Below are 24,678 nucleotides of genomic sequence, written 5' to 3' on the forward strand. Positions count from 1 at the left end.
TTTGGAAATTGTTGTAGTCTTTTAGGAAAAATGCTTCCTCATTGGTCAACTTAAACAATTCCTAGCTCTCTAATGCTTGAAGCCTGAACATTTTTTTTTGCAAATTTGGATTTCTTTAGTGATCACGATTCTGCTATTCATCGGTATGGCGCCAATTCTGGGACACGCTGTATTTTATAGCTCCATAACTGCACAATTACGAATTCACTTTTTCAAAAGTCGACCTTTTTGGTTATAATTCGCATGTCATATTTTTCAAAGGTAACTAGTTTCTTAGCAACCGTGATTTTTACGTGAAATTGAATGTGAATGCAGTTGACGTCTTCTGACACTCTTTGTGGAAAAGTGAATACAAAGTGTTGAAAAATTTTAAAATGGCCTACCCCGAGGACAAAAAAAGGATGATGGTATTTTATAAGGTCTCATCTTTATCGAAAAAGATGAAATTGGTTTTGATTTGGCTTTAATTTGAAATTTTGTCACAAAAAAAAAGTTTGCGGTCAACGAAAAATGTTTGTAATCAACTCGTTTGTTAATGGGCGATTAATTATCTCAACTGTTAAACAGTTTCGATTATTAATCGCCTTCATTAACAAACTAGTTTATTAAATAACTATTAAATGCACATATATGTAACCAACTATACACTGCTGGTTACTTTTAAATGTCATGTTTGGGCCACGATGTCGGTACCATAACGTAGTTGTAGGGGCTAGGGGCCATGGTGTTTCGTTAACCACGCCTCCATGCACATGCCTATACTATATACAAAACATTCATGGAATAGCGTGATCTTAAGAAAACGACTTCTTTCTTCGAGAATGTGATGTTAGCTTACTTTGGGGAATTATCCCAGAAGTTTAAAGCGTCTTCACTATGGACGCAGTATTCAATGCTCAGAAGTATTCTTGAAATTCGTCACAATATTAAGCTAACCACGTATGGAAAATTAAGATCATTTCTTAAGCGACAATCTGACAGAGCTATCAAGCAAAAAAGGCAATAACTTTCACTCCCGAACAAATAAATAGTTTTTTATTATACCTGAATCAATATCCCTGTTTTTGACACTAAAATGCGTGCGAAAAAGGGTCTTTAAAACACTAAAGCTTTAAGGGTTGCTTAGGTAACAACAAATTCACCTACATTTTGAACAATGATAAATAAACATTTATAGAAAATTTATAATTGCAACGAAACAACAGCAATTGATAATTTCTATATCAACGATTAATGACACAGATTACTTCGAAAAAGGTATTTCAATTTACTTTTTTTATTATAATTTTCAGATTGTAGTCCAGGTATAATAAAAAATAGCGTATGATACACGTTTATAAGGGCCTTTAAAGCACTTGCGACGTTAAAAGCACTCCGCTACGCGTCGTGCGTGCTTTAAAGGCTTTCTTATAAACTTGTATCATAATATACTATTATCTACTTTGAGTTACAAATAGGCTCATTATTATACCGAAAACAGTTTAATAATGAAGCATATTATTAAACTGTTTTTGGTAACTTTTAGCTTTTGTTATATTGGTAACATCAGCCATTTCACGTCAGGCGTCAAGGTAACGAATGAAGCTACGAGGTAAATTTAGTAAATATAATCTTACATTTTTGTGACAAGCGTCTGTTGCCAATCCACGCGAAAGTCCCTAATCTACTATGAAAGCTTGAGCAGCCGAAATTTAAGGGATTAGTTAAGCAAAGTAGATAAAATAGTATATTATAGGTACTCGTTTAACAAGATGTAGTTATTATCACATTCGTTCCATTAAAGCACTTCTCGCTACGCTTGTCGTGCTTTAAACACACTCATGTGATAATACAACGTCTTGTTAAACTCGTATAATAATATACTATTTAGGCACCCTTAATGAAAATAGTTATTTTTCGGCCTCCATCTAGAAACATTGTTTTTTCATTCGTCTAAATCGTCTGGAAACTAGCATATCCTTGCCTAGGCAAGAAAATCGACACAGGAATTTTTAATGAAAGATTTTAGGTTGGCAGCACAATATGTCAGTGTCATGTGGCATTTTTGTACAATTTTTTAAGTGTAAAATATTGTTGTCGGGCAAATTTGTATCTTTTATCGCAAGCTGTACATTGTGTATAGCAGTAGGGGCCGAGGGGGTATCAAGCGACATTTGAGGAATTGGTTGATTTTTGTCGTGACAGTCTCTTCTTGAATCCTTTATGTTACCAATGGAAGAAAAATAAATTCTCTATCTGGTAATTTTTTAACAAAAATGATTATATTTTGGTTTCAATAAATTGTCGGCCGAAAATTTTTTGTGTATTACACGGCTAGAAAATGTTTTGCAAGTGCTCGCACTTGTAAAATGGAATTTTCTAGCCTTGTGATACAATAGTTATTTGGATCACAAGTCCAGAAAATGATATTTTGCGAGTGTGAGTGATATTGCGTAGCCGAGGCGAGTAACACGAGCACTCGCAAAATATTTTTCTCCCTACCGGTTAGAAATGTAGGCTGTGGATACCTCATTTGAGGTGAGAAAATTCAACTTTCTCGCTAAGGTAAGAAAGTTAATCATGAAATGTTTATGGTAAAACTGTACCAAAATACAAATGTCAAAAGTGTCAAAAGTGAAATAAGTTATTGATAAATGAAAGCCAATTCAATGAAGTATGTAAGTTGGTAGGTCAATCATATAATCTGGAAAATAAACAGATAAGCTAGGTAGGTAGATTACTTTACCCTGTTTATATCAAATTTTCGAACAAACCTCAAATCTTCAAATGCGATGACAAGTTAATTAAACAAATAACACAGCCTACTATTCAATTCTCAAAATTTTCGTTTTAATCACGAATATAACCATCTTTTTTTACTTTTTTCAACAAAGTTGTGCCGGTAGGGAAAAAAATTGTATTCAAACCTTGTTAAGAAAGTGTCCTTGCAGACCTTAGGCACTTACAAACCTCGTCTACGACTCGGTTTATAATCTTTGCCTGCGGTCTGCAAGAAACCACTTTCTTACCTTGGTTTGAAATATACTATTCTGGACGTGTAATCCACAAATCAAAACCGCGACCCTCGCGTCCCTGAGGCGAAACGTACTCCGTTAGGCTACATTCTATATTAATTAGTTCAACCAAAGTAACTTCTATGTCAAACTTTGTTGACATTTAAGAATCAATGCTGCCTGCTCATTTTCTAGCGAATTTTTAATCAAGGTCACTTTTGTAAGTACTATACTTGGGCCGCCCAACAGCTGGAGTAATAAACTGGCGTGATCTTCACGTGATTTTCGGGGGATGGTTTCCTATTGGGTAAAGGGCGCGCGTTAAAAATATGGTGCAGCTCAATGCACGCAGCTGAAATTTTCAAGCTTCCACGGTTTCGTTGCAAAGCGCCTTGCTGTCTCGTATGCTTCGTGCTCTTGTGTTTTCGGTGTTTGATTTAAATTTAGTGATTAAATTTTAATCATAAGTCAGTCTTTTTAAGACTTTGTTTAAGTACAATTAAATAGGAAGTGGCACAAAACTCAAATTTAGCGTAAATCAGGCTTTTCATGACGTCGCTACGAACTATCACGTGAACATTTCGTGATCACTCCAGCTGTTGGCCGGCCCAAGTATAGGCCGGGAATGTAACGTTCCCGGTGAATTTTGAATCATGCAAAACCATCGATTACGGCCGGCGGCATGAAAAAAAAAATCAATACTTTAAAGCAAAAATTTACTCTAAAAACTCTTTGACGTGTTTTTGCATTTTTTTCAAAAATTAATACTGTACGTTTTCTGAATTTTGTGCGTTACGTTATCACAACCCTGTATTAATACGTGAAGGGAAATCTTTGTATCCCTTTCTAAGCAAATTGTGCGCACGAAGGTGTGTGAGATTTGGCATAGTTAAAGTTTATATGGAGAAGGAGTGCAGAAAGATAAAAATTTATGTATAATATACAGGTGTCCCCAAAAAGAAAGTGTATATCTCCCTTAATTATTGGAGGATTTTAATTAAGTATCTATATAGCAAATTAAATGGTTGTGAATATTCTACAAAATGCCCTACTAAATTCATGTAAAGCCCCAAGAGCTTCAAGGTTAAACTGTAAAAAAAAAATGTTTCAAAGGCGAACACATACTTTTTTTAAGTAATTCTGATAGAGATTTTTATTCTGAAAACAACAATGTATGACATGTATAACCTCAACTAAGAAAAAATAAAAAAAAATAACTACATTTTGAAACAAATGACGAGCATGAGAAGCTATCAAAATTCATTGCGTTACAATGTAATAATCAAATTAAGTTAGCTGGAAAAACAAATGATAAATATGTAATAACATAGATAGTGAGATTGCGCAGAGCGCAGTTTAAACCAATTACAACTCATCCACTACGCATTCGCCTTAAATTCACTCCGTATATAATCCGCTAATTTTTTGCAGTGTATGAACGTAAATATTGAGTACATTTACACGCGCCGCTAACGCCTTTTTTATTTAAACCGGTGTTGTTAACACCGGTGTTAATTGATGTGTAAATGGGATTCAACGCCGGTTTTACTAAAACCGGTTTACTAACGCTACACCACTTTACCAACAGGCGCGGGTGTAAAATGTACGTGTAAATGGCCACCTTTGCTTAACACCGGTTTTGAGGCAGGCCTGCCAACAGTGCCAACACAAGCATAGTTGTCGTTGGCAACCGCTCAACAACAAGCGCCGACCGCCAACGCCGATCTCGAAGCATTTCGGTTGGTCACACTGCGAAGAGGTTTCAGCTCACACCACGCCAACACCCATGTAGATTTTAACGCCTATACAACGCCTCTTGTGTAAACGTCCGTTTTAAACCAGTTTTAACAACACCGGTTTTAAATAACACCGGCGTTAGCGGTCCGTGTAAATGTACTCATTGAATGTTTAATTTAATTTAATGTATTTGTAATATACAGATGTGTCCAAAAAAGAAGGCGAGTCCATAACTTATACACCAAATTAAATGGTTGTGAATAGGCTACAAAACGCCCTAATAAATTCACATATAGCCCCAAGGGCTTCAAGTCTGAACTGTCAAAATATTTTTTTTCAAATGCGAACACATACTTTTTTTAAACAATTCTGATAGAGATTTTTATTGTGAAGAACAATGTATCACACATATACACTTACGAGTACATACCTAAAATACAAAAATAAAGAGTGTGTGCTTAAGACCGCACGACAGAAGTGAAAACTTCTATGATGCTCGTTACTGATTTTAAGTAATATGTACAGTCGCGAGCAATAAATTTTGGTCGTCAAAGTCATTCTTTAACGCAATCGAAAATGCTCCATTGTAAAACAGTCGTAAATATCATAACCTATCATCATGTTGTATGACATTAATTGTCATTTTTTCTCATTTTTTTGACACTTTGTTGACGTGGGCATAATTAGGCAGGGAAATTTTTTAATTCTGTGACAATCTAACCAAATTTTGAGATGACATTGACGACCAAAATTTATTGCTCGCGGCAGTATAGTGTTCCCATTTCTAATTTGGTTTTACTACCAGCCCTGTTGTCAGGGAGTTAAATACCCCGACAATAGGCAACTACCGCCATAAATCCTAGGACTGTACAAGAAGGTCTTGTTGTCTTTGTGTTCTCCAAATGAATTCGAAAATTATATCTCGGACGAGTAAAACCAATTTTTGATTTTGTCAACACAGAATTGAACAATGTTTCTTGTTTATATGAGAATGAGGATGACGAAGAAAGCATTTAAAATTTTAGCAAAAATACAAAGTTTCGGGTTATTTCTGCTCGTCGAATAAAAAAATTATTTTCTCAAAAAGTACACGGGCTATCGACTTACCTAATTCTTTTTTAAAAAACTTTTTCAATATCTTAGTTACATTTGACTCGCTGCATGTGTATCGAAATTTTCAATATTTGACATAAGTCCCAGCAGAGTGAAGTTTACGATGCGCATTTTTGATTAATCGAAATTCATTAATTATTTTTTTCAAAGCTATCGATATTTGCGGAATGTTCAATTCACTGTTGGAAGCGCTGTAGAGTTAAGCCGGCCTGAGATATGTCATTTGGTGGGGGTGCGCGAAGACGGAAAACAGTTGGACGAGTCCATCTTTCGTAAAATAGGGGTGTTCAACAGATTAAAAATCAGCTGATTTTTTCAGTGACCGGTGAACGAGTAAAAGTTTCCATTTAGCTGTTTTTTGAGTAATTTAAGTGATTTGTCCGCGCAGATTTCCCCCACCAAATGACATATCTCAGGCCGGCTTAACTCTACTTTTTAGTATAAATATACAAAAAATCAAAATTATAGCTTCAATAGTTGAATTAACACAGCGTTAAATGTTACCAGAAACATAGTTTTTCGGACTACACCTCAACTACGTAGTTTTCAAAGTTCGGTCGCTTTGAATAATCCAAATATATTCAATTTTCCAATAATTATGGATGATGCGCATGCGCAGTTTTGCATTTACCTTACGTCGTCCCGAGTCCGACAGACGTCAATACTTCTATGTTACTCAGATCGACGGTTTAGAGTGAGATGCATAGAGCGACCATCTTAATAGCGAACGTAGCAAAGACAACGAACTTGTTTGACATGTGTTGAAAAGAGATAGCTACACATACACGTAGTTCGTATTATAAACTGATACAACTGCATATATTTTGAGAATAAACTATAACCATTTTTCGCCGGTATCTGGTCATTATAAATGATTGTCTCATCGTATTAGACGTTGGTGACGTAGTTGAATGTGTCGCAAGCTTCATAAAATGAGTGAGACTAGTATCGCCGATAGGTGGCGCTACCGGCGGTAGTGGAAATCTGTCCACTAGTTTGTCTAACGTTGCGAGGGCAATTTGTGTGGGTTTTCAACGCCACCTACGATGGGACCATCATTTATAATGACCCTGTAGCATCGGTTAGCCGAAATTTTTTGTTGTAGGAAAATTATTTTAGGCATTTTGACTTTTCCTTTGACGGAAGTTTAAATTATTTTTACACACTTGATAAATCATATTACGAATATTAAAATAATAAACTTGGCAATGCGGTGACAATAAAATGTTGAACAGACACTCACAGAAAAAAAAGTTACATCCGTTGCATCACTGGATCAGTTAGTACGGTGTGATCAAGAATGACTGAGTCTGTTGGTATCAATGAAATTTGGCAAATTTGAAATTTATCATCAAAGGTTCATTTTTGTAATGGCATAAACATAACCGGCATAACCAAAAATGTTTTTAATGTCGTCTCAAGTTAAAAAATTCAGTCAGTGCGAATTATGAGACAAAAAACACCAGTACTTTTCAATTGTTTCATTGCCAACAGACTCAGTCATTGTTGATCACGCTGTATATGTTGTTCATGTTGAGTTGACAGTTTCAAGGTCAAATAATTTTATTTTTTGGCTCTGTAATTATGTTTTGTAAATAGTGACATGCAGGTAAACACCGTTCACGTTGAATTGAACATTGCTAAATTGCATTATGTTGGTTAGCTGCATGTCACTATTTACAAAACATAATTATAGAGCCAAAAAATTAAATTATTTGATCTTGAAATTGTCAACTCAACGTGAACAACGTTTAGTTGGTCCAACATGAAAAGAAAAAACGATAGCCTTATACTTAATTGTAAAGCCTCAACACATCGTTCTGTTCAAAAAAAGAGTGCTAACCAAAAATCTTACTATTTTTTATTAAATTTTGGAGGTTTCATTCGTTTTTCGATGAAGCTTTTACTGTGACGTCATGATCAAAAATAATTGCTGCCTTAAGGCTTTATGTTCTAGAAGGCAATGGCATTGTAGGCTTTAGATACTAATACCGTAAGAGCAAAAAAATGCCATCAAGGATAGCTATAAAAAAGAAAGTGCAGTGTCTTTAGGGGGGAACACACGAGCAAACATGTCTTTCATACATGTACGCGCGTACATGTTTGTCAAAATCAGCGTCAAACACTACAGACCTACACACGATCATCAAACATGTCTTAAGACATCATAGTCTAGATATTAATCAACCTGTTCACATGTTTTCTTTGCTGCCGAGTAAAACGATGTCCGAAGAGTTGTGTTTGATGGCAGTGGCGTGCGCTATTACCATAGTTAAACAAAAATACTGGAAAAATAAAAACCGTCGTAAAAAATGGTGTAAGGATTATCTTTTAAAACGGGAACAATTTTCTCATGGAAACCTACTGGAAGAGTTAAGATTTGCCCCAGTACATCATCTAAAATCAGGAACCTCTATAGCAATGTGTAAGCGGTACGACGTACTGCCTTGAATAAGTCTGTGGCAAACATGTGCGTTTGGAAAACACACGGTCAATCATGTACGTGCATACATCAACGCACGGACTTGTTTTCAGGCAAAGCCAGGTTGAGAAGTTTGACGGATTTTTTGTATGCGCGTACATGTTTGAAGCGTTTTCGGGCCAACACACGGACGTTCATGTTTGACAAACATGTACGCGCGTACATGTATGAAAGACATGTTTGATCGTGTGTTCCCCCCTTATCATTAAGAAATTCGTCATGAATTTGTAGAATCCTGAAATGGGTCATTTAAATAAACAATTATGGTTATTTAAATTATTGTTGCATTTTTCCCTGAAACTTACAGTGCACAAGAGCATTATGGACTGTGTCATAGCTATCCTTGATGGCATTTTTTTTGCTCTTACAGTATTATCGAAACTTCAATTACCAATAATATTACAAGGGAAGTATAAATTACAGGTGCCTTAAAATTTGAAAATTGTAATGCAGGAAAAGAAAAATTAATAAGTGAGTTCCTGTCCGAATTTTTTTTGTGATCCGCTTGAAGATAAAATAGTACATACATATCATTCAGAGTAGAAGGTCTTTTTGTGCTTCGCCCAGCTGCCGACCTCGACTTCGTCTAGGTCTTCAATCTTAGCACAAAAAGGACACACATCTACTATTAATGATATAATCGGCGTGATCAAGAATGACTGAATCTGTTGGTAACAATGAAATTTGGCAAATTTGAAATTTACCATCAAAGGTTTATTTTTGTAATAACATAAACATAACCTACATAACCAACATTTTTTTAATGTCGTGTCAACTTAAAACATCCGGTTAGGTCAGGCCAATTGTGAGACAAAAGCCAATATTTTTCAATTGTTTCATTGCCAAGAGACTCAGTCATTGTTGATCACGCTGTACTATTATTATACATACATACTTAAATTGAATATGTACAAGAAATTTTACTTGTGCTTCTTGATTACATTAATTTAATCCTGTGGTCAAGGCAATGGCCACGGCAAGCCTGAAAAATCAACAGGTCCTCCTAATCCGGCATCAGCCTCCAATAAACTCATTATAACTGCCATCGCAGCTTCATCGTTCCCATCTGAGACTTGTTCATTATTTGGAGATTCCCTAACAGCATCTTCCATTATTTCTATTATATGGTCATCTGTTGTCCCAGCTAAAATTCCATAGTAGGGCATCGCATCTTTTTATATACAATTGCGTAAATATATTTACCAGAATCATTTGCGGCATTAGCTAAAGGTAAATTGTTTCTCACGTGACTGTAGGTTTGCGATGATTGATTAAAGTCGTGCATAACTGACGCAGATTCAGGTTGTACACTTGTTGAAATATGATTCTGAAAAATGCATGTTCAATGTAATTTGAATTACGTATTGTGGTGAATTTTATTTATTCATTCATTAAGTTATAGCAGTTCTAGAAAATTAAAATTGAAATTTATAGTAATTCTTGTATGCATAACAACTGATAATAGTTAACTGCTGATACTCACTATAACTATGTTAGATTTGTTAATTATTTTTAACACTGACTGTACACATATGCCAATTCTAGCAAAGTGCGGAGGAAAAAGTAAAATTTTCGTGTATGGTGGATTTTCGATTATCTGTCACCCATTTACTATTACGGTACTATTTATCTGCAGTTTTTGTTAACCACAATTATGTAATATTGTTTTCTTTAATTCTTATTAAAACACGATTTAATAATGTAAGTCAAAATATTTCAAGATTTTTTGATGAGTTGATAATAGTTATTTACACAATTAGTGGGATAAAAGCAATATTACAGGATTCGAGTGTGAAGATTGCAGATGACGAGGGCGTTAGCCCGAGTTCATCTGTAATCACACGAGTTTCCTGTAATATGCTTTAGCCCACGTGTTATGTACAAAATTTTATCTAAGACTGCCCCGAATTAAAAAAAAAGGTAAATCTTATTTATTTCTGCCAGTTTCATTACACCACTCAGTGGAATAATGACTTACTTATCCCACTGAGTGGGGTAATGAAGCTCACTTATCCCACTGAGTGGAGTAATGAAATGCGTCCGGTAATGAAGTTCCTTATTCCACTCAAATGAGTGGGATAAGTGTCATTTATCCCACGGGATTAGATAAATAATTGAACATAATTGAATTCAATTTAATTTTGTTAGTTTATGTGAACCTGTAATAAAATAAACATTTTTCATGATATGATCTATTTGAGGCACCTGTTCTATCTATTACTATTCTAGTCTGCACCTGACGGACAGTTGAAAATATTCTTGAAAACAAGACCTCTTGAATCATACTTGAATTGGATTTATGAGTATACATAACAACCTACTCGTTCTAAATAAAAATTTCGTTGGTATTTTCACAATGCCATAGTCTAATAAAATAATAATTTTAAAAATTATTAGTGGCGGAGGTACAGTATAAAATTATAACAATTGGTTAATCGAAAACGATAATTTTTCTTTTTCCACATTCATTATACTTAATGAAATAAGGAAGTTGCTTTTATTACTTCTGTACTCGAAATAGGTAGTGTTGATTCAGCATTCGAATCAGGACTACTTTCAGAACAAATTTCTCCTCCTCGTCTTTGAGAATCCATTACTTGTTCGGCAATTTGTCTACCAATTTTACTGGCCTCTACATGGGTACTAATTAACCTTTGTATATCTTTACCATCAGCTAAAAATGATCTTTGTATTTATATTGAGGAAAAAAGACTATCTTACACTGTGCAAAAAATTCAAAATTATCTTGCATACCGTCTGGTCTGCTTGCACTACTTTCAACAGTTAGAAAGTCTGTCCTGAAAAAGAAAATGAGAAATGAACGTGAAAAGTAAATAGAAAATTCTAATAATCCTAAAATACTTACAATACCAATGTATTTTTAGCTATGAGGTACTCTATTTCTTTCGTCCACGGATTTTTGAAAGATTTCCATTCGCTCTGTAATTTCACAAATCCACCATCTTTGGTTCTGAATCTATAAATTTTAGTTGTGGTGTGTTCTGTATTTTGTAAAGCACATTTATGACATTCAGCTACAGATGTAATGTCATCATGATGATAGTATTCGTACATACTTGAACCTAACAATTCTTGTTGAAGAAAGCCCAATATAAGCGTAGCCCTAGACAAACAATATACATATACAATTTTATAGTAATTATAAAATATTACTATTAAATTATCATTATCACGCAAATTTCAAAAATCAAACTGAGGAAGAGTTTAGCGCAGCTAGTCCTATATCGCGAATTCACATATTTAGTCAGATTTACATCAAACTGATTTTTATTTTTGTATGATGACGAAATTATTTTGTCCGATGCGACGATCCGAGTTCTCATTTTTCAACGGTTGCTATGAAAATTGAAAATCGTCTGTCTACGTTAACCAATGAAATCAAAAAAAATCTTTCGTTGCTAGGTGACGGTTGTTCATTATTAACCATTGGTTCAAAAATTATCAACTAGTAGGAGAGAAATTCTACTTCTGAGTTCAGTTCGAGAGTCAATAATGACGCCTTCTAAGATAAGTAGTGAAAAAAATTGTATATAAACCACGGTAAAGAAGTCCCTTATAGCCTCGGCACGCCTCGGGCTCTAATCTTGGCGCTCTGGCGATAATCATGAACTGCTTCACCTTGGTGTATAATACAGGGTGCGTCTGCTTAAACTTTATATTTGAATATCTTCGTTATTTTAAATTGCTGCTCAATGATATTTAATCTTAATAAAGGCTGCATTGCCCTCTTTACATAGGTACTACAAAAATTAACAAGGATCTGGACAGAAGAGGAATATTCAAGAAAAAAAAATTTCAGCATTTTCTAACATTATAACTTTTAACATGCACAACAAACGTTTCTGTGTAGATTTTCTGCCCAATAATCATCGTAGTGCTTATTATTGACCAATAAATTAATGTTAAATAAAGACAATTTCCAGACTTCATTCACTAGTGTGTATTTACGTAAAAAAGTACTTCACGGCCTACTGATTTATAAAAAAAAAAACATTTTTTATATCCCTCCGCCACCCGGCGACACGGCAATTTTGCCGGAGTACATACACTATTACGGATATTACTATCAAGTAATAGTGCAGTGCTTATCAACATAATTACCGGCGTCTCGCCTCGGCATTTTGACTTTGTTGTGTATTATGTTCTGTGTCAATGTTATTATTTGACAACGTCAAAGTAAAAAAGTTCGTGAAATCTTTGAAATAATCTTTTATACAAGATGTTGTTCTCACAGCAAGAGAAAATTAATATTATTTTTACGTATGGAGAGTGTCACCGGTGCTATCGAGCCGCAGCAAGAATTGCCACGAGTAAGGTATGCACTCCCCAAAAATATTAACTTTCAAAATGCCGTTGTTGATGAGGTAACTGAAAATCCACATACAAGCACAAGAGCAGTAGCGGCTACACTGAATATCTCACAAAGCACCATTATTAGAACTTTAAAGGCTTTGAAATTTCATCCATATAAAATGATCCTGCAACAAGAACTTCACGGCGAAGATTTCCAAAAGAGAACTGAATTTTGCAATTTTATTCAAAGACAGAATGGTGTTTATTCTCACATTTTATTCAGTGATGAAGCTACATTCAGGAGTGACTCCATAGTGAATAGGCATAATATGCATTATTGGAGCGTTGACAACCCCCATTGGGCGTTTTCACATTTACCGACACCGGTACCGACAGGGACACAGCACGACCCCGGTACCGACACGACAGCGGCATAGGTATTTTCACATTTTACCGATACGGCACCGGCTTGACTCCAGGACACAGTTGACGGACAGGGAGATTGCAAATTGCAAGTATCCACTCTGACTACTAGCTCAATCCGGTGCTCTACTTCGACGTGTCCAGTCCGTAATGGCAGCAGTAAACAAATTATATTTGCTTTATCTGTTATATTTAAGACGCAAGAGACGAAGCCTTATACAAAAAAGGCTTAGTATTTTATTTTTGTTGTCGTTCGTTTTGTCCCACAGTGCGGGTTTTGATTTCACCAGCTCTATCAAAGTGACCACATCGTACTTAAAAGTAGCCATACTATACTGCTTATCACCAATATAACAATGAAAACAAGAAGAACACGGGTAGGCTCTGCCAAAAACATATAAGTGTGTGCCGGCTGACCGTTGTGTCGTCCGGCTCAAAGGGACCCACGACAGAACGCCGACATATCGGTGCCGACATCGACACGATACCGACATGTCGCTGAGTGTGCAAGATTTCCATATGTTCCTTAAGATTTATGGACCACCGGCATCGGTGTCGGCGTCGTGCTGGTGTCGTGTAGGTAAATGTGAAAACGCCCATTGGGTTCGTCATGTAGACCCTCAAGTTCGATGGTCAATCAACGTTTGGGGTGGAATTATAGGGGAGCATGTTTTGGGTCCTCACTTTTTTGAAGGTCATCTGAACGGTCAAATGTACTTGGAGTTTTTAAGAAATGAATGTACTATGGCGGCCAAAAAATTTCGGCCGTCATTTTTCCGTCATTTCAAAAAAATCGGTGTAGTCCATTCCTTATTGTCATTATGATTGATGTTTTTACTTGTCACTTTTGAAAGTCAAGCAAAATGCCATCGGTATCAAATTTTAATAAAATCAAAATAGTAACTCTTGCACAAAGAGGAATGTCCCAAGCTCAGATTTCGATGGACCTTCGTATACCTAAAAGTACAATTTCGTCCATTCTTCAGAAATGGAGACAAAATGGAATGGAACTATTGAAAGACGCCAAGGCTCAGGGAGGCCTAGCATATTTACTGCAGAAGAAGATAATATGCTTCTCAATAGATTACGCAATAGCCCTTTTATGACGGCTGTTGAAGGGGTAAATACAAGCAAATACAACGGAAAGGAGCGGTCGATTTTCGGCAAACATATGGACATGGATTTTAGTAGATAGGCCTGGGCTAATGTTTTCTCTAGAAGATCGGCTCAACAGTGATGTTTATGTTAGGATTCTTGAAGACGTGATGATGCCTTTAGTTTCAAGAATTTTTCCGAATTTTAACTTCATATTTCAACAAGACAATTGTTCAATGCATTCAGCACATAGGGTAGCAGAATGGTAGCATAAACGTTCTTGATTGGCCAAGTCGCAGTGCAGATTTTTGGTTCGTAATTTGCAACAACGACAAGTAATTCGGAATAGGGCAGAACTTTTAACTGCGATTACTAATGCATGGCAATCATTACATAGGAATTATCACAGAGATTTATGCCTCTCCATCTCGCGTCGTGTAAGACGAGTTATTGACGCCAATGGAGCAATGACCAAGTATTGATTTTAAACTTCATTCATTTTATCTTTTGATTTAGCTAAGTACTTAAACAAAAATAAATGTTTCATTTCCTTGTCTTTGTCTTAATGTTTTTCGTTTGATTTTTTAAAAACTACGGCATACTCGTGTAATTTCCACGGTTCTCTGTTTGGTACTTTAATCCAAAAATAGCCGCAAGTCTGCCTCTAGTCTCTAGTGCCACTAGCGACTAGCGGTCGTGTGGTAATTGTGTAAGAGTGGAACTTGTCCTTTGTATTCACAAAATTTAATCTGATGGACTGAATGACAGATTGTCAAAATGACAATAACGATAACAAAGCGAGGTTATTGGTGCTTAAGGGTAGTTTACACTTCATGTCAGGGCCTTGAAAGTGACGGACGAAATTTTTTGGCCGCAATAGTACAAATTTAATCAACCATCTCCCTTTAAATGTCGTAAGAAATATGATATTTCAGCATGACGGCGCACCTGCACATTTCCACAATCAAGTACATAGTAAACTTTTTTTTTGTTCGACACTGTCAAAATTTGAGAATTTTCTCCTGTGTGAACGGATTTTGATAAATTTGACAACTTGTCAAAACGAAACGTCAAGTTAATTTTAAAGATTTTTAGCGATTTGGAGCCTTTAAGGGGCTCGTCGAACAAAAAAACGTTGTATTCAACTCGTTTTTGTGTAATTTGGGCTTTTATTGGCACTCGTGGACCTTTAAAACTCTCGTTGCACTCGAGTTTTAAACTGGTCCCCTCATGCCAAAAAAGCCAAAATTACACACGAACTCGTTAAATAAATAACTATAAATCAGGAATTTCCGGGAAATTGGATAGGTCGAGGAAGAGGCCATTTGACCCAGTGGCCACCTCGTTCGCCTGATTTGACACCTCTGGACTTTTTTTATGGGGTTATGTTAAGGAAAGAGTATTCCAAGAAATACCCACAATAAGAGAAGATGTGATGGAACGAATACAACAAGCATTCGCCGCAATCCGAAGAGAGACACTAAGAAATGTGCGGAGGAGTTTTTATTCCAGAATTGAAAGGTGTGTGGAAGTTAATTGTCGAAATGAGCATCTTATTTAATTAGTTATAATTATTTTTTTCTACTAGAGTTTGGAAAACTTCAACATTGTAATACTAATTTGAGTTAGGAAAAGTGAAAAATTTCCTACTAAGGGCGGAAATAATATTTCAACACTAAAAGTTCAATTTTGGTCGTTTCCTGGGATACGTAACGTAAAAACTGGTATTTAATTGAGACAAAAGCTTAAACGCCTTCACAATTTTTCATTAATAAATTGTTTCTCTATGGTAACGAAAGCAGAACAATTTTGATTTCGCTTTTTAATTTAGAAATAATTAATAGTATATACAGGCTGTTTGAAAATTGCTAGTACAAAAAAAACCTGGTAATTGGTGATGGTGAGTTGAAGTCATCGGCAAAAGAAAATTCTAATAAAAATCCTCTAGTTTTCGAGATAAAAATTACTAAAAATTGGGTTAAAATTGTTAGTGCACCACTGAGTTAAGGTATTTTAAAAAGACACTTCACGTTGTTAAGCAATAACGAAATAAAAAATTTGATGTTCTTAAACTGTCAATCTGTGGTTGCCAAGATCTTGCAAAAAAATATAAATTTTTCATATTGTTGTATAGTCCTTCATTATCACTACGATCATCATGCTTGGTTACCAAGGTTTAAAAAATATTGCCCCGCCTGAGGCGTAGAATATGCAGGAATAGGGTTACTTTATCCCTTTTGTTTTAAAAAATTAAAAATTGGTTTCTTGGATTTCTTAGGGCTTCCAGATGCCACAGTTTTTTTTTGTACTAGCAATTTTCAAACACCCTGTATATATATATATAGAGAGGATTTCCCTTGCCATTCAACGTGGAAACGCTGCAAGCATTCGGGGCACTTTTCCAGATTCCGCAATATTATCGGAAATTTTTGTATTGTAAAACAAAAATGTTTATGTAATTATGTTATTAATTGATAATATATGCTTTTATCATTAATAGTATATTAAAAATATCCAAATTTTATGTATTTTCCAAACTCCAGTAGAAAAAAACATGTGTGCAATTCGTACGAAAAGTGTTTTTTCCGTACTCGACGCGTTTTTAATCTCGACTTCGTCTCGATTAAAAATCCCGCATCTCGTACGGAAAAAAAATACTTTTCCTAACTTATTGCACAAATAGCTATTGAGTACATTTTTAAAATTTTCTTTACTGCTAATTGGGTTACATTGTTGAATTTATTGCAGATATTTTAATTGTTATTATTTAGTACATAAATTATTTATTCACCTTCACCCCCTCTTCAAGCTTGACGTACCCACTTCCATAATAACCACTTTTATAAATAAAAACAAAAAAGGAGGGTACCGTGTAGCCCATGATTCATTGTTTAAAAAATAAAATTAATAACATTTGAATTCGTTTTATTGAAAACTTACTTCAAAGACTGATCCCTAGAATGCAGACGTACCTACACCGGGATTTGTACATACATACCTACTTGCATTTTTATTGTATTTTACCTAACAGTTCAGTAATAAAAGAATCTTAAATAAGATAACAATGCCCCGTCAAATTCACAGCTGTGAAACAAATTCGTAACAACTTTTTACGCAAAACACAGCTGGAAAATTAGTTCTTTTTAACACTAATTTATTGCGTAGTCATCAGTAAAAGTGTAATAAAAACAATACAGGGAGATACAGAGACCACAGCTGAATATGTTATACTCCGTAATCTGAGAAAAAGCCAAAACATTTTTTTTTACTGTGGTTATTTTTCAAATAACTCTGTATCTTTGCAGGTTTCGTTAACTTTTGTTAAGTACATGTCAAGAGGTCATTGAAAAATATAATATTGCTAAATATTGTTTACCTTAATTTATAATTAAAAAAGATATTCGGATATAAAGTTTTAGTAGACGCACCCTGTATACTATTATTTATTTTCTTGGATTTTTATTGCAAAAAAGTCAACGTGTTAGACGTCGTTGAAATTAGAAAAAAAATCTCTACTAGAATATAAAAAAATATATACAGAGTTTATCAGAACTGGCGGACCAAAATAATACGGTGAATTCATCATCTACTGGGAATACTAGGAAAAATGTTCAAAAAAATCTATCTTAAATAGTAATTAGGAAAGAAGCAATTTAAACTGACCGATCCTATTGTTGATGTTAAGTTACCCATAAATTAGTTTTCCTGCTTTATTTGTAACTATGGATGCATTTCAAATGATGCATATGCTTTGTTGGGTATCTGCATTGTTTGTGCAATGACGGACGTTTTTAGGTTATATTATTTCTGCTAGAACCTTTCCTATTGGGAAAACGAACTGCGTACTCCTAAGCAGCAACTGTGGCACTCTCATCACACTGTCCATATAAAGCAAGCATATCAAAATATTCTGAAGAAGTAAACATTAAGCGTTTTTAATGACTTTTGTAATTGTCAGAAATAATTTATTATGACATAATATTCAATTATTATGTCTTTGCAACAATCAAATTTGTTTCGATAGTTACTAATATAATTTTTTAAGGTAATTTTATATCTACACGCGATTGGTTAATTAAAAACGTTCTTATTTTAAAATCCAATGAGGATGGATTTTTAAAAATATTTTTCCTATTATTCCCCGAAGATGATGATTTCACCGTATTATTTTGATCCGCCAGTTCTGATAGACCCTGTATAAAAATTATAAGTCTTTTCGTTTTCGAGATAAAAATAAATTAAATTGTGGTTAAAATTGTCAGTACGCTGCTGAATTAAAGGTCATTAAAAACGTAATTGGGGTTGTCAAGCAATAATAATAATTTTGTTGTATTTTTGTTCATAGCATTGTCGGGTTGCTATGGTTTAACTTATTGTTTACTATTGTTGTGTCTCTGGCGTAGAATGTGCTTGGACAGGGTTAGTTTATCCCTACTGTTTTAGATACAAAAAAAAGGTTTTCTGGACTCTTTAGAATCTCCATATAACCCAGTTTTTTTTTGTACTAGCAATTAAAAACACCTGTATATCCTGCAAATAGATTACTCTGTATATGTACGTGAAAATACGTTTAGAAGATTGTCGTAATTTTGCATTCAGATTTTCTTTCTAATTTTTATATTAGATGCAAATCTTCCGCGCACAGACCATTAGGACACCCGATACAATAGAATTCAGTAATAAGAAAAGTTTTCTTTGATGATTACCTTTGATCTACAAATAAAAATTTTCCGTCCAACGTATGTCTGGAAATGAATTGTATAGGTTGCACGTTAGGTCTTGCAACAGCAGCAATTGTTGATATATGAGGTAAAATTCGTCCAACAGCAACTAAACACGACAGATTGCAGGATTCATTGTCTCCATCGTTTTCCTGGTCTTCTAAACCTATTTTAGCTGGGGCCCATGATTTCAAATACCCAGTGCATTGTATTACATTATATTTTTTGTCTAAAATACGTTTTTAACAAATATACAGGGTGTTTTCAAAGAGGTGTTCCTTGTAAAACGAGGTACCTACTATACATTATTCTTAAGAATTTTAGCCTAAATCTTCTTAGTAAAATGTTTGTATTAACGGAGATAATTGATTGTATATTTTTCTTGTTTTCTAAAATTTTGAGTCCGGTCCTGTCTATTTCTCCGCTGTACTAGATTAATAACATAATAACTGACGTGGCCCAGGGTGGTGTCTTTCCGGAAATCGCTCTGCGTACTCTCTGGACACGGCAGATAACATTGCACATACATTAGCAACATATCTGTGAGCTCATTATTTTCGTAATGATAACCCATTCTGACTAATTAGATGACAACTCTGGCAGTATTTTTGATTAACGTCCAGGCTCATTTGATTTTTTTGTGTCAATTCTAATTTCTAACAAATCAGCGCAAATTTGAGCAGGTCCGCTTTCAAAAATTTCAAAAAAATTCACTTATTGTATTTTCATTGCCGTACACATTTTACTAAGGTAATTTTGGCTAAAACTCTTTAGAACAACGCATACTATCACATGTTAAAAGGAACGCCTCAACTTCGAAAACACCCGTAGATTGATAAATTACCTGAATTTTGTTGTTTTTTTCGTTTGTGGCAGCCAGTAGTTGTATCTGCTTCTTCTTTAATTTGAGATATTTTACATTTCATTCTACAAAAAAATGAACGTCGGGCTCCTGGACACAATCTTGTACCACCCTGAGGAACGTCAGTCTTGACCGGCAACATGGCTAAAAAAACAATTGCTACAATTTTTATTTAAACATATCTAGAATAAAGAAACTCATAAGTTTGAAAATTGTTTCTTCATCATTCAAAAAATATATGAAGATCAACAAGAATAGTTTGTAAGCTGTATTATATTGTGCAATAGGTGCGGGAAGTTGTCTATTGCCCACGAGAGCAGAAGTTGAGCGCACGAATCAAGTGAGTGCGCTCGTCTGCTAAAATGGGCAATAGACAACCGCACGAATTGCACATAGTATTTTTTATTACGAACATTAATTTTTTTTTATTACCTACGATAATTTTAAAAAAATCTCGCAGTAGACACGTTGTTTTAGTGTTTTTTAAAAATTATTAATTGAACAAAAAATCGAGAGGCGCTAGCATCGAGCAGCTCTCGTGGGCAATAGACAACTTTCCGAACTTACTGCACAATACAACGTGTTTCACGTAACAGTACGAGCCTGACGATGTCTAAATGCAACACAAAATAATTTGACAACTACAACTAGATTCATTAAAAATGATAAATTGTAGCTTTGGACGTAACTAACTAACACAATCGATGGGGCGCCTTTCCTCAAATGTGTGATAGGGGAAATCTAAAAAACTTCATGTTCAAACAACTTCTTGTCAAAATATGATTTATTGTACCTAGTTACTCATGAAAATTGAATATTGTGTTGCATTTTGAGTTTGTCAGGCTCGTACTCTTACGTGAAACATGTTGTATGTACAGGGTTATTCTAAATGATTGTACTTAGTCGAAGGAGGCCATACCCATGTTATGACATTTTTGCCGCTTTCCTGTGAACTGTGAATTTTTGTCGTTGTCACTGTCATTTTTTAGGTGAGAAGTGGGGTGATGAGGATTTTATTTATTATTTTTAAATTAACGATTGAATCCAAAAATATTTAGTTGTTTTGCAACCAATTCTAAAAATATTGAGTTGTTTTGCACCCAATTTAACTCCTGTGTGTGAATGGTGTGTACTCACTTATGTTTTTTATACGGAGCGGCAACCATACATTTTACATTCAGTTTTCACGCCTACTTGGACTACAGTCATTTAGAATAACCCTGTAAGTATATCGGGTTTTCATTTAAATTTATCCTCAAAGTTGGCATTGAAGACTCGATTGTGAAGGCACCACTCGTCCGTCTGCAGAGTAAAAACACAAATAACGCAACAAGTGAGGTTAGATTTAAACAGCTGATGTGTGATCTGTAATCTGTTGTGCGTTCACAACTGGCTCTTCAACGCCAACTTTGAGGATAAATTTAAATGAACATCTGATACTGTTAGTTAGGGATTTTGTCCCATCTAGCTGAATTTTAGTACAGGGTTATTATAAATAATTATAACATCGTAGTTGTCTGGACGATTAGTTTTAGGTCTGCCGTTGTATATACAGGGTATTTTCCGAGTGATAATGAGCCCGACAGAATTGAAAATGCAACCCACAATACATTAACGTGGTTATTTGTTTTTTGATTTAAAAAACATAAAACATAGTTAGCTGTGCAGTTTCGTAAATTTTGGAATAAACGTCATTCCCTTGGTTAAATGAAATTATGAAATGAAGAGTTTTTGCGAAAATGTTTATTGTCTACATAAACGCGCAACGGTAGAACCATTATTATTACATTCGCCATAAATCAGGATCATGTCTGGTTTAAAAAATGGAACAAACTTAATATTAAAGAGTCAAATATAAATAACCTCATAATTAATCAGTTCAGAGTCAAAGATGACGCTGGAAGATTTAATTAAAGAAGAAGATATACAAAAGGTGATGGTATAGATCTTGTTAATAGAACTGTTATAGTTATTTAAGATATAAGTGTAAAAAGTTATCCTTTATTGCACGAACGGGTTTAAAATACGACCGAGGTACGAGGGAGTATTTTAAAAGATGTGAGTGCAACAAAGGAACTTTTTACACGTATGTCTTATAACATTTTATCTACGATCCTGAGATCATCACACTGGTTTCAACATAAATTTGTATAAAATAATTCATTTGTTCAATATTTCATGAATAACCAAAGTCGTTTGAGAACCACGTCGTTTAGCAACCTAAACAATGTTTCCAACAAATTCGATTGTTGTATTCTGACAGTTCTGTGCCATAAAAGCGAGAAATCGTGCTCTAAAACTTTTAGAGAACGATTCCGTCAGTTTCTCTAAACGTCAACTTTGATAACGATTTTTAGTGCAAAAAGTGCCTACTTTTTACGCGATCGTAGATAATAGTTATTTAAGATATAAGTGTAAAAAGTTATCCTTTATTGCACGAACGGGTTTAAAATACGACCGAGGTACGAGGGAGTATTTTAAAGAATGTGAGTGCAACAAAGGAACTTTTTACACGTATGTCTTACAACATTTTATCTACGATCATAACCTTTTACTTTTAGTAATTATTTTATTTGTGATTTTTTAAATTGTGACAATGTGACAACTACATCAGCGTGCGTTGATCGCCTGCGTTGTTTAGCACCCAGTTTGTAAACAAAGTGTACGAATTTAAGACGCCATTTGTAAAGTGGAAACAAATTTTTGAAAAAATGTGTGAAAACAATGAAGAAAATATTCCCCCGGAAGTATTTGAAGCTGCACGTAAAGCTACTTTAAATTTACTACCCCAAAAGTCTCGCCAACAGTACGAACTGGTGTTCAAGAAGGAACAAGGTCGAAATGAATGTAACGGAAAATGTGTGTCTAGCTTATTTTGCTGACAGGGCTAAACATGTAAAACCATCAAGTCTTTGGTCGGAATACTCTATGGTAAAGTCTTCGCTGCTGATAAAAAAAAACATCGACCTTAAACATTTTTTTAAATTAACTGCGTTTATGAAACGGCAATCGGCAGGCTATCAATGTAAGAAGTCTAAAGTATTCAGCAAGGACCAAATTTACAAATTTATTAATGAAGCACCAGACGAAACGTACTTGATGATGAAGGTAAATAACTTCATTGTAATTATTTTCAATTAATTATAATATTCTAAAACTGCAGGTCGTGTCTATTTTTGGAATTGCAGACGCGTGTAGAAGGGAAGAGTTTCTCAAGATGAGCACTAAAGATATAGAAGACACTGGTTCTATCTTAGTAGTGAAAATACCTGACACGAAAACCAATAAACCCCGAACTTTTGTCATTGATGGAAGAGATCATGACATCAAAAATATGGTTGAAATTTATAGACTTTAGACCTTAGACCTTCACATACAAAACATGAGCGATTATTTGTTTTTTATCGAAATGGAAAATGTTCCACCCAACCAGTCGGGATTAATACCTTTGGAAAAATACCTAGTGACATTGCTAAATATCTTGGCTTGACAAATCCACATGAGTATAGTGGTCACACTTTTAGAAGGTAATTATTATAAACTCGTATATTATACACTCATATATTATTTACTATTATCATTAGATCCTCTGCCACCATCCTTGTCGATGCTGGAGGAGACATATTATCTCTAAAGAGGCATGGAGGATGGAAGAGTACGACCGTGGCAGAGTCGTATGTGGAGGAATCCATAGCAAATAAGATTTCCATTTCCAATAAAATTTTGGGGATAGGAGAAAATCAGCCTAGTACTTCTTCTACTACTCGTGCGGAAAATGAAATGGGTACATCTTCTCAACTGCCAAGCACTGCCAAATCCTCACAGCCTCAAGTACCAAACTCTTTACCGAAGATTATTGTTAAAAATTGCACCAACTGTAAAGTGGATGTACATATAGGGAAGAATTAATTCTTTTAATAGTAAATATGTATCTATGTTTTGTTAATACCAACACTCTGTATATGAAATCACTGATCTCTAGAGGTCAGTGATATTAAATAAATATAAAAATCGTTATTACAGATTTCTTCTTTTTTGACATAATCGTGCACTAAAAATTTTATAACACTATTTTCTTGTTTGACATAATCGTGGACTAAAAGTTTTATGGCACGATTCCGTCAATTCACTAAACGTCAACTTTGGCAACGATTTTTAGTGCAAAAAGTGCCTACTGTTTACATGATCGTAGATAAAAGAATTAAGAACGATTGCTAAAGAAAAAAAAGAGTGTGTGAAAACTTCTATGATGCTCGTGACTGATTTTAAGTAATATGTACCTATTCTATAAAAAAATATATCATTATGGATGATAGTACTTGGAGGAATAAGGAGCAAGGCATAAATAATTAATGTTAATTAAATCCAATGCTGTTTTTAAATAAACATCAAACATCTGTATTTTTCAATAGAAACTGCAAACCGCTTTTAGAGGTACACTCTGGCAAAATTTGTGAGGTTAGGTTTGGATGTTTAAGTTTTATTTTCTTGACGATGATATTGAACACAACACAAGTTTTCATAGCAATACCCTGTATTATGATAATTTGTCCATTTTCCTCTTCTACACAAATTTTTCCAATAGATGAATTGTTGAAGCCATATAATTGAGAATTACGTATTAAATCCTACATTCATCTGTAAACCTACAATATTTGTCGTGTCTTTATCGTTTATATTATATAAAACTATACAGGGTATTTCACGAGTGATAATGAGCCTGAGGAAATAATAAATTCAACCCACAATACATTTTCAAAAATAACCGGACATTTTAATTTCAGTAGCCAGATTTTTTCGGAAAAATAGTGTGGGTTACTTTTTAAATTACGTCAGGCCATTATCACTCGTGAAATATCCTATATACCGGGTGATTCAGATTGGTATTCGCGCCCCTATATCTTTTTTATTTTAAGAAAAAAGTATAGCAAACCATAT

At 34.5% G+C, this 24,678-nt stretch overlaps 1 protein-coding gene and 1 long non-coding RNA gene across 4 annotated transcripts in view; one reads left to right on the forward strand and one right to left on the reverse strand.

Moving 5' to 3' along the window:
- Positions 1-6,036: 6,036 nt before the first annotated feature.
- The window catches only part of cyc (basic helix-loop-helix ARNT-like protein cyc), a 137,220-nt gene continuing 118,578 nt past the window's right edge, over positions 6,037-24,678 (reverse strand). For 2 of the 3 annotated variants that reach the window (XM_069062033.1, XM_069062032.1), the window contains 7 exons: positions 19,723-19,884; positions 18,864-19,107; positions 11,192-11,449; positions 11,047-11,123; positions 10,830-10,999; positions 9,529-9,652; positions 6,037-9,469 (listed from right to left, as the gene is read on the reverse strand). In XM_069062033.1, coding sequence (XP_068918134.1) covers positions 9,285-9,469; positions 9,529-9,652; positions 10,830-10,999; positions 11,047-11,123; positions 11,192-11,449; positions 18,864-19,107; positions 19,723-19,884 — 1,220 coding nt within the window. In that variant the 3' untranslated portion in view covers positions 6,037-9,284. Of the gene's footprint in view, positions 9,470-9,528; positions 9,653-10,829; positions 11,000-11,046; positions 11,124-11,187; positions 11,450-18,863; positions 19,108-19,722; positions 19,885-24,678 lie in introns of those variants that run through there. The other variant, XM_069062034.1, reaches the window with a different exon arrangement.
- LOC138137671 (uncharacterized) lies at positions 22,118-23,712 on the forward strand. The gene is made up of 3 exons (XR_011161825.1): positions 22,118-22,848; positions 22,904-23,267; positions 23,325-23,712. It is a non-coding gene; the product is annotated as an uncharacterized lncRNA (long non-coding RNA).

The sequence above is a fragment of the Tenebrio molitor genome, chromosome 1, assembly GCF_963966145.1.
Source record: "Tenebrio molitor chromosome 1, icTenMoli1.1, whole genome shotgun sequence".
In the NCBI taxonomy this organism is placed as follows: domain Eukaryota; kingdom Metazoa; phylum Arthropoda; class Insecta; order Coleoptera; family Tenebrionidae; genus Tenebrio; species Tenebrio molitor.